Here is a 15,772-nt window from a genome sequence, read left to right as displayed (position 1 = left end):
GTCTCTGCATTCCTTATTTTATATTGGGTGTATTTCCTTTGGTAATTTGGAGAGGTTTTATTTTTGTGCTGTTGGTTACCTTTATCACTATAGCATAATGTAATATACGTTATCATTTGTAAAGTAATTATTATATGTCTATTTCTCTTCTCTCCAACTGTCTACCAACTGATTTTAGAAGATATTTATCTTAGTATTTACCATTAAATATGTAAATATAATTAGACCTTGATAATTTGGGTTTTCAGGTCAAAAGATACCATTTTGATCCGTTGACAGAGAAATCAGCATATACGCATACTTTTCTTCTTGGCATCTTCTGTTCATTTTCCTACATTTGTTAGTAATATTTGTATTGTTGGGTTTAAAATAGTCACTTACCATTTTGTTGCCAGAAGGCCCACATTTGTGTAAGACTTAATCCTGCGCTAAATGGATTCACTGTTCACATTAAAAATTTTTCTTCTGTCTTTTACTTAACTGACAGTTTTGCTGGGTATAATTCCCTAGATTATGCTTCCTTCCCTTGAGAATTTTGAGTGCTGTATTCTAGTGGTTTCATTCCCTTTAAAGGTGGCAACATTTGTTTCTCCTGAGTGTTCATCTGACATTTTTATCCTGTTTTCTCATAGTATCTTTACATAGATCCTGGATTGGTTACTTTTTGATTGTTTCTTATTTTGTAACAAAGTGCATACTTCTTGGACTGGCTATTTTAGAAGGTTCATTTGGGGAAGACGCCAGGATTTTTGCTCCAGGCTAGCAGGAATCCACCATGGTTCAAAATAATGTTCCTTGTGATATGGGCCTGAGTGTGGGATTGAGTTCTGTTAGCCTTAATTTCCCTAAAATTTGTAGCTACAGGTTTGTTCATAATGAATTGTTTTGCCTTCCAGTGTGCCTCACTGGCAGATTGCTTCCAGCAAGTGTGTTTCTGTGTGATTACTTATTCAGCCCTCCTTCCCCTAATTTTCCTTGATGCCATTGAGTTCTTGGGATGCTTTTGCTTGACAGCCTATGTTCTCTATTCCCATTATATCAAGAAAGGTGTTTTTGGGTTTTCTTCTTTTCTTTTTCAGGATATGTCACTAACTTTGGAGAACTTCTCCTACACTCCTGTTTTACCTTGACTGTATTTGGCAGCCTCACTGAATATTGTGGATAGGGGTGATGATGCATCCTTCTTAGTTTCATCAATGATGGAGTTACATTTTTTTTTTCCTCATTCTTTTAGTTTTCTTGTGTTTTCTGAGAGGAGAAAAGAGCAGTAAAGTCTTTTGACTGTATTTTAAAAACTAGAATATACTTTTTTTAAAAAAAATCATTTTATTGAGATATATTCACATACCATGCAGTCATACAAAACAAATCATACATTCGATTGTTCACAGCACCATTACATAGTTGTGCATTTGTCCCCAAAATCAATCCCTGACACTTTCATTACCACACACACAAAAATAACAAGAGTAATAATTAAAGTGAAAAAGGGCAATTCAAGTAAAAAAGAACACTAGGTGCTTTTGTTTGTTTGTTTGTTTGTTTGTTTTCCTTCCCCCATTTTTCTACCCATCCATCCATGAACTAGACAAAGGGGAGTGTGGTCCATATGGCTTTCCCAATCACATTGTCACCCCTCATAAGCTACATTTTTATACAATTGTCTTCAAGATTCAAGAGTTCTGGGTTGTAGTTTGATAGTTTCAGGTATCTACCGCCAGCTACCTCAATTCATTAGAACCTAAAAAGGGTTGTCTATATTGTGTGTAAGAGTGCCCACCAGAGTGACCTCTCGGCTCCTTTTGGAATCTCTCTGCCATTGAAGATTATTTCATTTCCTTTCACTTCCCCCTTTTGGTCAAGTAGTAGAATATATTTTTAAAACCTATACTGTTTATGCATTTTATTTTGATATTTTTTCTTAGGCTAAGATCTATTTGAGGTATTTTAGATTGTAACTAATTGCTAATAATTTGATCTTGTAAAAACTGTTTTTCATTTATTTAATGATAGCAACTGAGGCATGAAAATCTGGTGAATCTGTTGGAAGTATGTAAGAAAAAAAAACGATGGTACCTAGTCTTTGAATTTGTGGACCACACAATTCTTGATGACTTGGAACTCTTTCCAAATGGACTAGACTACCGAACAGTTCAAAAGTATTTGTTTCAGATTATTAATGGAATTGGATTTTGTCACAGTCACAATGTAAGTATTTGGTTTAAATGATTATTTTGTAATCATTGGGTCTCTAGATACCAGTCACTTAATTCAGTGAGACACTTGTTTAAACTGGAGTTCCAACCAGTAAAGTAATTGAAATGAACTATGTTGGTTGTCGGTCTTTGTGTGTCATAATAGATGTATTCTCCCCCCTACCACCAAATTTTCTTATGAAAATTTTAAAGCATACTAAAAAATTGGAAGAATATACAGTGAACAGCCATATACCAACAAACCCACCACCTAGATTCTGTACTTAAGATTTCACTATATTTGCTTTATCCCATACTTATTCATCTATTCATTCATTAACCTGCCTATTAATGTCTTATTTATTTATGCATTTGAAAGTTGCAGACATTGAGATACTTCAACTCTAAAAACTTCAGCTATGCATATCATTAACAGGTATAATATTTGTTCACTATCTTTTTTTTTTTGAGGTGACACAAATATTAAGTGATAAGTTTTGACAAATGGATACACCCAAGGATCCATGTATTTTTGTCAGTTCAGATACTGTTGCCTAGTACAAAAGTATGAAAATCTTTGTCCTTATCCCATAGTCTATCACAATAATTTTATATCCTTTGATTTCATATAAAAGCACCTTCAGGGAAAAAGTATACATATAAAATGTAAAACAAATGATTCAGTACATCAATTCTGCCAGTTATACAATTTTCTTCTTCTTTTTTTAAACTAAACTACCGACTTAACTCTGAATTCCAATTTTTTTTTAATTTAAAAATTTCCAGTATTTCCAAACACTCTATACCCACCAAGCACACTCACTTTCTGCATCCCCTGGTAACCTCTAATCTACTTTCTGTCTACAAATTTGCTATTTCTAGATATTTCATATAAGTGAAATCCTATCCTTATGTGCCTTGCTTATTTCATTCAGCATAATGTTTTCAAGGTACACCTATGCTGAAGCATGTTTCGGAATTGCATTCCTTTTTATGGCCAAATAATATTCCATTGTGTGCAAGTATCACATTTTGTTTATTCATTCATTTGTTGATGGACACTTGGGTTGTTTCCACCTTTTGGTTATTGTGAATAATGCTATTGTAACAAAATATTTTAAATGGCTTCTTTTATGTAATCATAAAATTAATGTATGCTAATAGTAGAAAATTTGAAAACTGAAGATAATCATAAAGAAGAAAATCATCCACATGCCTACCACCTAAACATTTGATGTATTTCTTTTCAGTTTTGTTTTTTTTTTTACTATTTACTGTCTTTCATTTTTTTCACTATCTTTTATTATTTGAGTTGAGATTGTAATGTAGTTGAGTTATATTGTGCAGTTGAAATATATAATAGAAGAATTGCTCAATAGAAGCAGATCTGTAGTTTCTATCTGGGGAAACACTGTCTGGCCTCTCATAGAAGGCTTCCAAGGTGGAATGATCCTAACTCAGAAAATTAATTTTGACAAACTAATTTTGAGACTGTATCTGTCTCTTAGGGCAGAGTCACATTAAACAAGCTCAGGAGACTGAATACCAGTTTAGTAAATTAGAAAGAGACAAAAGAGAGATAATTGTGACAGGCATAGAATACATGTGAACACATGGGATTATTACACTCAATCTCTACAGTATGTAGCAAAGTATAATGTTGGGTGGCAGGGAATCAGACCAGTAGGAGGTGTAAGTGAATCAAATGTTTAAGGGCATCAATCTAAAAGACTGAGTCATCCTTCTTATAACAAAGATGACATCTTGCTGAAGGGCCTGTAATTCTTGAAGTTTCATGGCTGAACTCCTTGCATTCATTTGCCCACTAAGGATAGGCTTGCCAGTGGAACCAGGATATAAAATGTATCATTGGTCTCTCCCTTATAAAGAGTGAGTGGGCTCTTCCTACCTTTTTTCTTGGCAGCCCTCCATTTTTTTATACTTTCATGGCTAATCAACACATGTTTAATAACATATTCTGCCTTTGGGTATGTTAATACATTCAGGAAGTTTACAGTCACATGTTGCTGGCATGGGTGTCATCCTGTCTTTTTAAGGCAGAGAGTATTAATATCCAGTGGTTCCCCAGATAAGCTTCAGAAGTTTCATGTATCTTTGCAAACTATAAAACGAGAATTTTAGTGGGATGAGAACTGAGTGCAGTCTTATTTATGACAAGTTACTTCAAGGGAACTCTAGTGTTGCCTGACAATCTCATACTGTTTTTTTCAGTCCATTTACTCTTTTTTTTTTTTTATTAAATTCAGTTTTATTGAAATACATTCACACACCATACAATCATCCATGATATACAATCCACTGTCCACAGTATGATAACATAGTTATGCGTTCTTCACCACAATCTATCTCTGAACATTTTCCTTACATCAGAAAGAACCAGAACAAGAATAAAAAATAAAAGTGAAAAAAAAACACCCAAATCATCCCCCCATCCCACCCCATTTGTCCTTTAGTTTTTATCCCCATTCCTCCACTCATCCATACACTAGATAAAGGGGGTGTGATCCACAAGGTCTTCATCAGTCCATTTACACTTAACCTCTTCCAGATTGTGATTTTTATACCCTCTCTCGCCTCAAACCTCTGATACCTCTTCTTCAGTCCTTACTCTCAGCCCCCCTATTAAATGAAGATAATAGTAGGGCCTTATCTTATAGGGTTATTGTGAGGATAAAATAAAAGTAAAAGCATGTTAAACACTTAGAATAGTACCTGATAATATACTAAATTCCCAAGTGTTAGCTATCATTGCTGTTATTAAAGTATATCATAATAAGCCAAACACAAAAGGACAAATACTCTATGATTCTACTTATTTGAAATATCTAGAATAAGAAAATTGATAGAGTTAGAAAGTAGATTAGAGGTTACCAGGGGCCAAGGGTAGGGAAAACAGGGAGTTATTGCTTAATGGGTACAGAGTTTTTGTTTGGGAAGATGAAAGAGTTTGGTAATGGATGGTGATGATGGTAGCACAACATGGTGAATGTAATTAATGCCACTGAATTGAATACTTAAAAATGGTAAAAATGGCAAATTTTATGTCATACATGTTTTTGCAATAAAATTAATTTCTTGTTTTCTGGGCAGTTAATGTTTCTATTCTTAAAGCAAATAGTTCTGGTAGGGGAGGGGATAAATAAATAAACACACACATACATGTATACATGCATACATAAATATATACATGTATACATACACAAAAAGATGAAACATCTCACTTAAAGAAAATGGAAACATTTATTTTTAAATATATTATTCATTGTGTAAGTATTCATATATATGCACAGCATCCAGGGACTCAACTATACTTGCAGAAGCTGGATGTGATCAGGAGGAAACTAGAGGAAGTTCAACAGCTGGTGGTGCTGTTTTAAAAATAGCATTTTAATCCTTTTGTGAGCCAGGCTGAGTAACATAGTTGGAAAACAAATTTAAGGTTGCTGTCAATTCAAACTTGACCCAAATAGTATAGAGCATTATGAGGTATTTGTAGATGCTTGAATAGCCTTCTTGCTGAAATTACTAGTTATAATCATTTATTTAGGTCATTCCTAAATATTTAGATCACACCCTTTCATAAAACTTTTCCTAACCACCCTAGCCTGCAGTGATAGCTTTTAGCAAAAAGTCTGCTCATATCAGTGTACCTAAGTTCTATGTTGTTGTCTACCCTAAAGTCATAGAGTATTAGAGTAGAAGGGAACATGAAGATCACGTGTGTCAGCCTCCTCATTTGGGGCATACGAAGACATACCTAGAAAGTCTGGGTTACCTATGGCTATACTAAAAACCTGAGACTGGAGCTCAGGTCTCCCAACTCCTAGGTCAGCTCTTTCTACTACAGCTGTGGGACTGCTTGGGACGGAAGCATGCCCTCATTACTATGGTAGTAGACATTGGTAGCCTATGCAAAATGCTCAGCAATGGCAGATCGCCATTTAGGTTGCTGGTACTCTGAAAGGGTTTAAAACAAATATATATATTTAATATTTACTTATATTAAAGAATTAGGTCTAAGAATCTGTTTTGTCTAGCTATAGAATTTTTCATGTTGTTTCTATCCCAGTGTCCAATTTTCTCCCTCCATAGACTGTCCTTTAGAAACTTAATCACTGACCCTGCTTCTCCCTCTTTACATTTCTAACTGCCTGATGAATGCCTCCAGCTGGCTGCTCTGCAGTTCACCCAAAACTCCATCGGGCTAAAACTAAACTACTGATTTTTCCACCAAACTAACTCTTTATGTAGACTTTTCTATTTTTGATAATAGGATTTCCATTCTTTTAGATTCTCGGATTTAAATAAAATACCTGAGCTATTTCTTAACATCTGATTATTGTTTTAAAGTATTTCTAGACTGTTTCCCTTCCTTTCCATTTCTCTGAGCACCACCCTGGCTTAGTTCCTTATCACCTCGTAATTGTCCCACTGCTCTTCTCCAGTTCCTTTCTCTGCTTTAGCTTGTTTATAGCCAACATCTTTAAACTCTGCACTGATCATGTCACTTCCATGGGTACCTATGGCCTTGACCACCTCAGCTGGCAGTTGAGGCTTCCCCTTCCTCCCTATTATGCAACCTCTACTCTAGGAAAAAAACTTTCCGCAGTCTCCTGATCTGTTCCCATTTCCACCCTTTTGCTCTCCTTGTTACATTTACTTGTTATTTGGATTGCCTTTGCGTTACTACATTTATCCAGATTACACCTAGTATTAAAGACCTGTCTTAGAGTGCACCCCTTTCATAAAGATTTTCCTTGACCACACCCAGTTTTCAAAAAAGGCTTTTCTCTCTCAATCTTGAGAGCAGTCATTAACTGAACAGTTAATTTGGTAATTAATAATATATGATATTTCATCCAATATTTTCAGTGGTTTAAATAAAATTTCAAGCATAAATGGTTTTTCTTGCCCAACTAGGTCCCAGGCTCTTTAAAGTCAGAAACTTTTAGTGATACTCTGCAGGAATGAAAATAGTGCCCTGCACATGGCAGGTACTTAAGCAATAATCTGATGTGGCAACATATGTCAGGCTCTGTTTTTTTTCTTAGATCATTCACAGAGATATAAAGCCAGAGAATATATTAGTCTCCCAGTCTGGCATTGTAAAGTTATGCGATTTTGGATTTGCCCGGACATTGGCATCTCCTGGAGAGGTTTATACAGATTATGTGGCAACCCGATGGTACAGAGCTCCAGAACTATTGGTTGGTGATGTCAAGTATGGCAAGTAAGAGATCAGTAATGAAGGTGGGGGGTGGGAAATGGGGAGAATGAGGATATCTTAACTCTTTTCTTGCTAAAATGGAATATTTTTCTAATATAATAAATGATCCCTCTAAGACTGAAAGGAAGCATCGAGTTTAGAGCACTTTAGAAAGTGATTTATTATTTTTGGTGCTTCTCCTTTAAACATTCTTGTGAAACAAGTTAGGGTGGGTTTATTTCTTTTAAAGGTGGAAAAATCAAACTGAGTAAGTTGTCTGTTTTTTACAGTGGGTTGGAAAAATATACATGTATGTATGTATTTATACATGTATATACATGACTACTTGTAAAGAGAGATTAACATTGATTTGATAAATCTGACACTGTTGGAATGAGGCAGGATGGAGTAGCTGAACTTGAGTGGGGAAGCATAACTTAGGGAAACATAATTGAGTGAAAAGTTGTTTTTAAAACATAAATTATTTTAAAAACCATTATGCCTACATAAGTGAATTCTCCAAAGAAGAAAAGCTTGCAACTTTTACTGCTTTTGATAGACAGAAATCCGTCTAAAATATTTTCTATAATTTCTCTGTTTTCAGAATACACAACATTTAATATTTTCTTGATCTTTCTAGGTTCTCATTTTATTATCATGCTGTATTTTTTCTATCGTTTCATAATTCAGCAATGCCCTTATGCAATTTCAAGGTACTTTTCCCTATGCAAAATGACTCCAGCATATTTCTTTGAGTTCTTCTATTGAGGTTTTCTATTTTCTCTTTTAGTTTTCAGTCCTTCTTGTTGTGACTATATTTGTCTTCAACAACCACTTCTTTCTTATAATATGCTTTTTGTTTTGGCTATTCAGAAGCCTTTCCCCCTATGCCACATGATTGAAGTTTCTGGAAATCTGACTTATGAAATTGAGAGTTAGTACTTTTAGTTTGTAGGGAAATGTATAATTATAAGTAATTTAAGGCATATTACTACTATCCTCACTATGAAGAATACCAAATAGCATACAGAACAGATTCAGTCACAGTGATTTTCATTAATTAAACATGTTAGGATTGCCAGAGATACTTTACACCATGTTGCTTTTCTTTCAGGGCTGTTGATGTGTGGGCCATTGGTTGTTTGGTAACAGAAATGCTCATGGGGGAACCCCTATTTCCTGGAGATTCTGATATTGATCAGCTATATCATATTATGCTGTGTTTGGGTAAGATTATACATCTGCATTTTAAGTTTGAATTTTTTTATTCCCCCGTGTTTTTGTTTGTGTTGATTTTAGAAGCCATTACTATATTAAAGATATATCTTTTAAGTGGAGGTAGGGAGCAAATCAGACAATTTCACCAGTATATATATTTCTTCTCAATCTGGCTTTGGTGTATCTAACACATGATCTTAATTAAGAAAATTAAATAAATAAGAAAAGAGCAGAGATTGTATATTTGCCTGCACTTCTACATTCAATAAATCACATGTAGAAAGGATGCAAATGATCATTCATTATCTGTGGGTAAGCCAGCTTTTGGTATGTTATGATTATTGCCCTCATCCTAGTCTTCTAAGTCGAAGGATAGACAGAGACTTCCAAGGCAGTTCAATCTTGCCTCATGTAGTGGTTTGAAATTATATATACCCCAGAAAACTGTGTTCTTAAAGCTAATCCATTTCTGCGGGTATGGACCTATTATGTCTTATAATGGGTCCACACCTAAGTTTTTGCTTAGGATCTTATAATGGGTCCACACCCATTACTTCGCTTAAGATGTGGCCCAGTGTAGGTCTTAATCTCTTAGTGGCGTCCCTCATAAAAAAGGATGAATACAGAGAGAGAGAGAAAAAAAGCCACAGAAGCAAGAAGCTGAAAGGAATGAAACCCAGAAGAGAAGAGAGAGTCCAGCAGATGCCACCGTGTGCCTTGCCAAGTGATAGAGGAGTCCAGGATCGCTGGCAGCTGGTCTTCAGGAAGAAAGCATTGTCTTAATGATGCCTACAGTTTGGTAATTTTCACTGCTTCAGAACTGAAGCTTGTAAGTTAATAAATTACCATGGTTAAAGCCTATACATTTCATGGTATCTACTTTGAGTAGCTTAGCAAACTAGAACACCTCAGGTTTGACTTTTGTTGTTAGTGCTTTGGACAAAATTTTAAAGCTAGACTATCAAAGTCTTCATATATTTGTTGAAATATCAACTTCATATTGAAAGAAAGATCTTGGAAAATGGAAATAAGAGGAAAACACTTGGGGGTAACTTAAGTATTTGATTTTAAGTTTCCAGGTTAGAAATGCAGTAACAATACAATAGTTTATTAAAATAGATTTTTTTATTAAAGTAATATTTTCATATATATTTTATACTAAATTAGGAAATTTTCTTATTATTTTTACTGTTTTGATCAATACTTTGTTTTGTTTCTAGAAACAAGTGCTGTACTTGCACCAAGAAAATTATAAATTGCTTCTTTTTCTGCCCTTTTCCTATGTTCCCTTCACTTCTTTAATTCTATTTATAGTGGCATGTGAACTTTTTTAAATGAGGATGTTGAGATAGGAACGTTAATTTCTTTGAATTGACTTGTGTCAAAGCCACAATTTAGCTGCCACATTGCTGCCACAATAACAGCACTGCCTTTCGTTGATATTGTATGCTGAGAGAGACCCAAATTCCTTAAGCCGTGTTCCACTCTTCCCTCTCTTCCATACCACCTGTCTCTTCACCATTTCTCTCATGTTGTGTAATAATAGAGACATGTGCTGTTTTTACTTCCAGGTAATTTAATTCCAAGACATCAGGAGCTATTTTATAAAAATCCTGTCTTTGCTGGAGTAAGATTGCCTGAAATCAAGGAAACAGAACCTCTTGAAAGACGCTATCCCAAGCTCTCTGAAGTAGTGATAGATTTAGCAAAGGTAATCATACTTTTCTTTTTCTCTTTATGACAGGGAACTTAAATTATGGAGACTTGGTTTTCTCCTTTTTCCTTATCTAGTTGATCTTTTATGCCCACAATTTCCTCTGAGGCTTTTTATTTTTGTACATTAAGAATTTAATTAATTTTTGCTGGGAGTCTTCAGAGAAAATTTTACTTGTTTTAATTTTACTTGTTTAAACTCATTAAGAAACCATTAGTGTGATCTAGCATATTTTAAGCATGGAAACATACTCATAATTATGTTTTTAATGTTTAACATTTAAAACCTAGCCTTGTATAACTGGAAAACAGAAGAAAAGTAGGATAAGAAAATAAAACGATGGAGAAGTAGGAAAATGCTAACTTGTAAGGCATAGATAGCATCATGGCCAGTAGTGTATTGTCAAAGGAGTTTTTGCTTAGCCAGTGGATTCACTGAAGCTCATTTAGAAATGCTCATCTCTTTTGCTTTGTATTTGATTGAGGAAGATAATAGGGAGATTATCACTGGTTCGAATTGGCTCTAAAAATGTATATTTCGGGCTGTTATCTCCAGTAGTACTCAGTTCAGATTGTCTTAAAGTATTGATAAAATTAATATGTCTAAAATACCAGGATGGTTTCTTTGCTTTTTTATTCTTTAAATAACTCACTTAAAAAATAAGTTTAGTAAGCTTATAACTAATTATAACAAGTTCTTAGAATAACACATTTCTACTTTTCTACATAATTTTCTAACAGATACAAATATATTTCATTGGGACAAGCTTTATAATCTGCATGTGAAGAGGTTTAAGAGAATAAAGGCAAAGCTGTTTTCCAACTTGTGTCCATTATAATTGAATCATATAACTTTTAAAGCATTTTATTATGAAAATTTTCAAACATAGAAAAGAAAGTAGAAAGAATAGTATTATGATGATCTATCATGTACCTATTATCTGGCTTCAACACTATCAAACTTTTGCCAATCTTATTTCATCTATCTACACTCCCCTCAACTGTTTTTTGTTTTTTTTGTTGTTGTTTTGCTTTGCTGTTTTTGGAGAATTTTGAAGCAAATTGCAGATATTATATCATTTCGCTTCTAAATATTTCAATTATTAATAGAACTTTTCTTGTTCATTTGTAGTTATTTATTGAGTCCCTTCTGTTTTTACTGGCATCAAGGGGGTTCTAATGAATCAGAATAAGACTGTACATTAAAATAAAATCACCTATGTAAAGCATCTAGCATAGTCACAAGCACATAGTTTGTCCTTTCCCTTCCATTCTTCCAGGACTTTAAATTTTAAAAAAAATTCACAGATTCTTAATATCATAAAATATCTAGTCAATGTTCAAAATTTCATTGATTGTCTTAGAATTTCTTTTTAAGTTTGAATTAGGATCCAAATGAAGTCTATAGATTGCAATTGATTGATATGTCTCTTAAGACTCTTAATTTCTAAGCTCTTCTTCGTTCTTTCTTTTTTGTTTAAATCTTGAAATTTATTGTTGAAGAAACTAGGTTTTTTGTCCCTAAAAATTTCCCACATAGTATAGTTTAACATGTTCCTCTGTGCTTGTATTTCTTATTAACTCATAGTAGAGCTAGAGCTTGATTGGAATCAGAGCTTGATTTTTTGGCAAGACTATTTAATATGGGATTTGTATATTTCCACTCAGGCAGTGAATGCCTGGTCTTTCTTTTTGTGATATCAGCAACCACTGATGGTCATTGTCTAAATATGTGCTTTATTTTTTATCATTGATTACAAATATTTACTCATTGAATATAAAGAGGAGTTATATATTTTTCTATAATTAGAAATTTAAATATAGGTGGTTTACTTTGATATGAATTGAATGTATTCATTGGTCTTTCAGAAATGCTTACATATTGACCCAGACAAAAGGCCCTTCTGTGCTGAGCTCCTGCACCATGATTTCTTTCGTATGGATGGATTTGCTGAGAGGTAGAGTACTGATTCATGTTTTCCAGGCCATGCCAACTTAGGGTTAAAGTAAGGTCACCAAAATAATAACAAACAGTATTTCTTTTATTTCTGCCCCCATCTATTTTTGAAGGATCTGAATTTATCAATTGCCCTGCTCCTATTCACCATTAGCAATAATGCAAGTCCTAGGGATGGTCCTCTGCATTCACTTAATTAGTGCTCTTGGTTGTCATGAAGTAGTCACTTCATGCCTTTCTTTCTGTGGTGACATTTACCACTCAGATAACTGATTTATGTGTTGCTTCCAGATAACTATGTGCTGCCATCATCTTAGGTGCTGATGCAATTGCAAAGGCACTATCACTGTTACTGCCAAACTCACAGCAGGCCAAGCCTATGAGCCTGCCGATCCCACAGATGTGCTAGAGACCTTGATGTACAAAACCTGCACGTGCCAGAGTTGTTGGCACAATCTCTTGTGCTGCTCCAGCTGCTGGCATCCATACAGCTGACAGCTTGCATTCTCAGTGTTCTACAGCGATTTAAATGGCTTCTTCACTTACTGTTTTCCCATAGCAGCCCCTTTTCCTAGGACCTAGGCATAAAATCAGGTCTAAAAAGAGACTAGGTGAAAGACATTGCGTTATATCCAGATCTACTTCACCCACCTAACTTTAGGTAATTTTCTTTCTATCAGACTTGTTTACTGTGAATCATTCTTCTTGGAGATTGAGTTATTTTTCTGAGCACCTTGGAGGCTCAGAAAAATAGGCCCTCAGGTCTGCTGACTACCCCTTCAGTTCTGTGATTTTTTCAAATAAAAACAGCTTATATAAAGCAAAAGAAATTCTTGAGTACCCTTCTCTTGAGGTACTTGAGGAACACAACTTAAAGAAATATATTATCCTTTTAAAATGTATTTCAATTGTGAATTGAAATGAGACATAACTTGAAGTTGACAAAATAAAGTAAAATTATAGCCAACATAAAAACATAAACAGAAAAAAGATCATTTTATAGAACACATCTGCAAGTGGTAAATGGCTTGAGAATCATAAAGGTGAAATCCCTGCCTGCTATAGTACTTCTATGATGATGTTTGATTTCATTTAAAGCTTTATCAACTGATTTGTTTATCTTTTATCAATATGTCAGCACCTAGAACAGAGTCTGGCAAAAATATATGCTCAATTAATGTTTATGATGCTGTCTCCTCTTAGGCAAATAAATTTGCTACATTAATTACTTTTACCTTATATGATTTGTGGAATTAGAATTGATGTTGAATGATGAATTGAAAGAAATATAAATGAATGTTATCCAGGATTTTCTAGTGTTAATACTATTGTATTTCAACTTCTTTTAAAATAATACAGTTGTAATTAATCACTGACTGCATATATAGCACCGCTGTTCCTAAAGGAAATTGTGTATAATATTCATCTGAGGTGCTGTGTCAGTTCAGATCCTATAGGAAGGTGACACCAAGGAGTTAAAACCTCAAGGGGAAAATGTGAGAGATAAAGGGGAGAGGGAGCAGGAATTGGCAGGGACATCGAGGCAGGTCTGACATTTCTGAAGAGAGCCAGGAGGAAATTCAAACTGTGCAAGGAAAGTCTCAGCAGGCCAATGGGCAGCTCCAGAGGAAAGACTGTTCCTTAGCAAATACAGGATTATGATCATTTGGGCTCTGGAATCTGACTTTAGCATGTAAGATGAAAAAACACATTAAACTAGAAATATACTATATAGATGTATCTCTAAGTACAAAACCTCTCAACTGATTAATGCTGGAGGTTATTCTGGGACAGTTATGAATAATTGTCAGCTGTTTCAGATGAGAATTTATGATACATAAAATGGGAATTTTTACTGATTTCCCATAAAATGGGAAATTAAATCACTTCATTAGGCTTACATTGCAAGTAAGAATTGAGGCTAGGGATATCATATATGTTCCCTTTTTGAAAACACCAATTAACTATTATTACAAAATCCTAAATCCTCATATGAATCTTGGAAGACATTAAGACTGGGTTAAAGAGAAATCAGGCTATATGGAAAAGTCTTTTGTTAAAAAAATAATCAAAGTATTATTGTTAGTTTATTTCCTGTTTTGTGCTTGGTCTGCCTGGTCTCCTGTCTCTCTTCTCTAATCTGTTTCTCAATCAGCGGATAGATTCATTTTCTTGAAACAGTGCATTAAATTATGTTCCTCTTCTTGCTCAGAATCATTCAATGATTCTTCATTGATTACCAGACCAAATTTAAACTCCTCAGCTTGGAGTTTTTTGACTATTGACTGTTTTTGACTATTGGTCTTGAAGACCAGAAATGGTCTTCAGCTCAGCTCCTGCTGTTCTACTGACACAAATCTCTGATTTCTGCCTGACAGGTTAATTAATCCCAGGACACTATTTGGGATCATGGCCCCATCTTTGCTGATTTTCTTGTGCAACATTCCAACAAGGAGTGTACTGTCTCCTCTGCTTCTTAGAATCAAGGCTTTCCTTAGGGTCTCCATCTTTTTGAAGCCTTCTGTGGCTATTCCTACCCACAAAAACTTAACCTCCAAGGGACTCACACTGTCACTACCACTCATGGGGCCCTTATCAGTATTACCAAGTATTTTGCTAAATATTTATATGTATGTGTATATTTATATATAGTCTTCACAATCAGGTTAAAAGCTTTTTTAAGTCATTGACTGTATCATATTTAGTACACTTTAAAAAAGCCTAGCATGGTGTCTTATTTAATTGAAAATATGATCATGGATACTAGGACTGTTTGTTCCAAGAATGTTTACAGATTATTATAAAACTCCTGAGTGTGAAAAGAAACTGTGAATTTTTTGTGGTAATAGACTTGAGTATGCTTATATGTAAGTCTCTAAGGCCCACATTCACCCTGCCACTATATTAGAGAGTTATTTATCTCCTCTTTAACAGAGTATAGAAAAGAATATTGCATTAGCTACAACACCTACTAAATTTATTCCAAATCATTGTTGATTGCCATTATTAATAAAATTTATGGAGTATCAATAATATGCTGAATAAAGCACTGAATTGATCCTTTACCTAGTTTTAAATATGATCATGTATATCTAGGACAGGTTTTCTAAAAAAAATTTTTTTTTATCCTGGGACCCCTTTATACTCTTAAAAATTATTGAGGACCTCAAAGAACTTTTATTTATGAGTGGTATATCAATTGATATTTGCCATATTAGAAATCAAAACAAAATTTAAAAATATTTACCCATGATTCATTCAAAAATAACAGTAATAAAGCCATTATATGTTGTGTTAGTTTGGGTTCCTCAAGAAGCAGATGTCACGATCTGGATTGGATGTGCAGTCTTTTATTTTGTGAAGAAAAAGAAAGAAGACAGAGAGTGACTTTAGTATACAATGCAGTTCTGACACTTAGGAAGGGGGAGATATAAGGGAGAATTTGGGTAGGAAAAATCTCAG

General features: G+C 34.3%; 1 protein-coding gene across 5 annotated transcripts in view; it reads left to right on the top strand.

The window, feature by feature from the left end:
• The window catches only part of CDKL2 (cyclin dependent kinase like 2), a 111,792-nt gene that overhangs the window by 13,368 nt on the left and 82,652 nt on the right, over positions 1-15,772 (top strand). For all 5 annotated transcript variants that reach the window (XM_037829985.1, XM_037829984.1, XM_037829987.1 and 2 more), the window contains exons 3-7: positions 2,014-2,208; positions 7,268-7,446; positions 8,537-8,649; positions 10,212-10,351; positions 12,223-12,311. In XM_037829985.1, coding sequence (XP_037685913.1) covers positions 2,014-2,208; positions 7,268-7,446; positions 8,537-8,649; positions 10,212-10,351; positions 12,223-12,311 — 716 coding nt within the window. The remainder of the gene's footprint in view (positions 1-2,013; positions 2,209-7,267; positions 7,447-8,536; positions 8,650-10,211; positions 10,352-12,222; positions 12,312-15,772) is intronic.

Source organism: Choloepus didactylus, chromosome 3 (assembly GCF_015220235.1).
Source record: "Choloepus didactylus isolate mChoDid1 chromosome 3, mChoDid1.pri, whole genome shotgun sequence".
Taxonomy (NCBI): domain Eukaryota; kingdom Metazoa; phylum Chordata; class Mammalia; order Pilosa; family Megalonychidae; genus Choloepus; species Choloepus didactylus.
The sequence above is the reverse complement of the archived record's forward strand: the minus strand, read 5'-3'. Positions and strand labels throughout refer to the sequence as shown.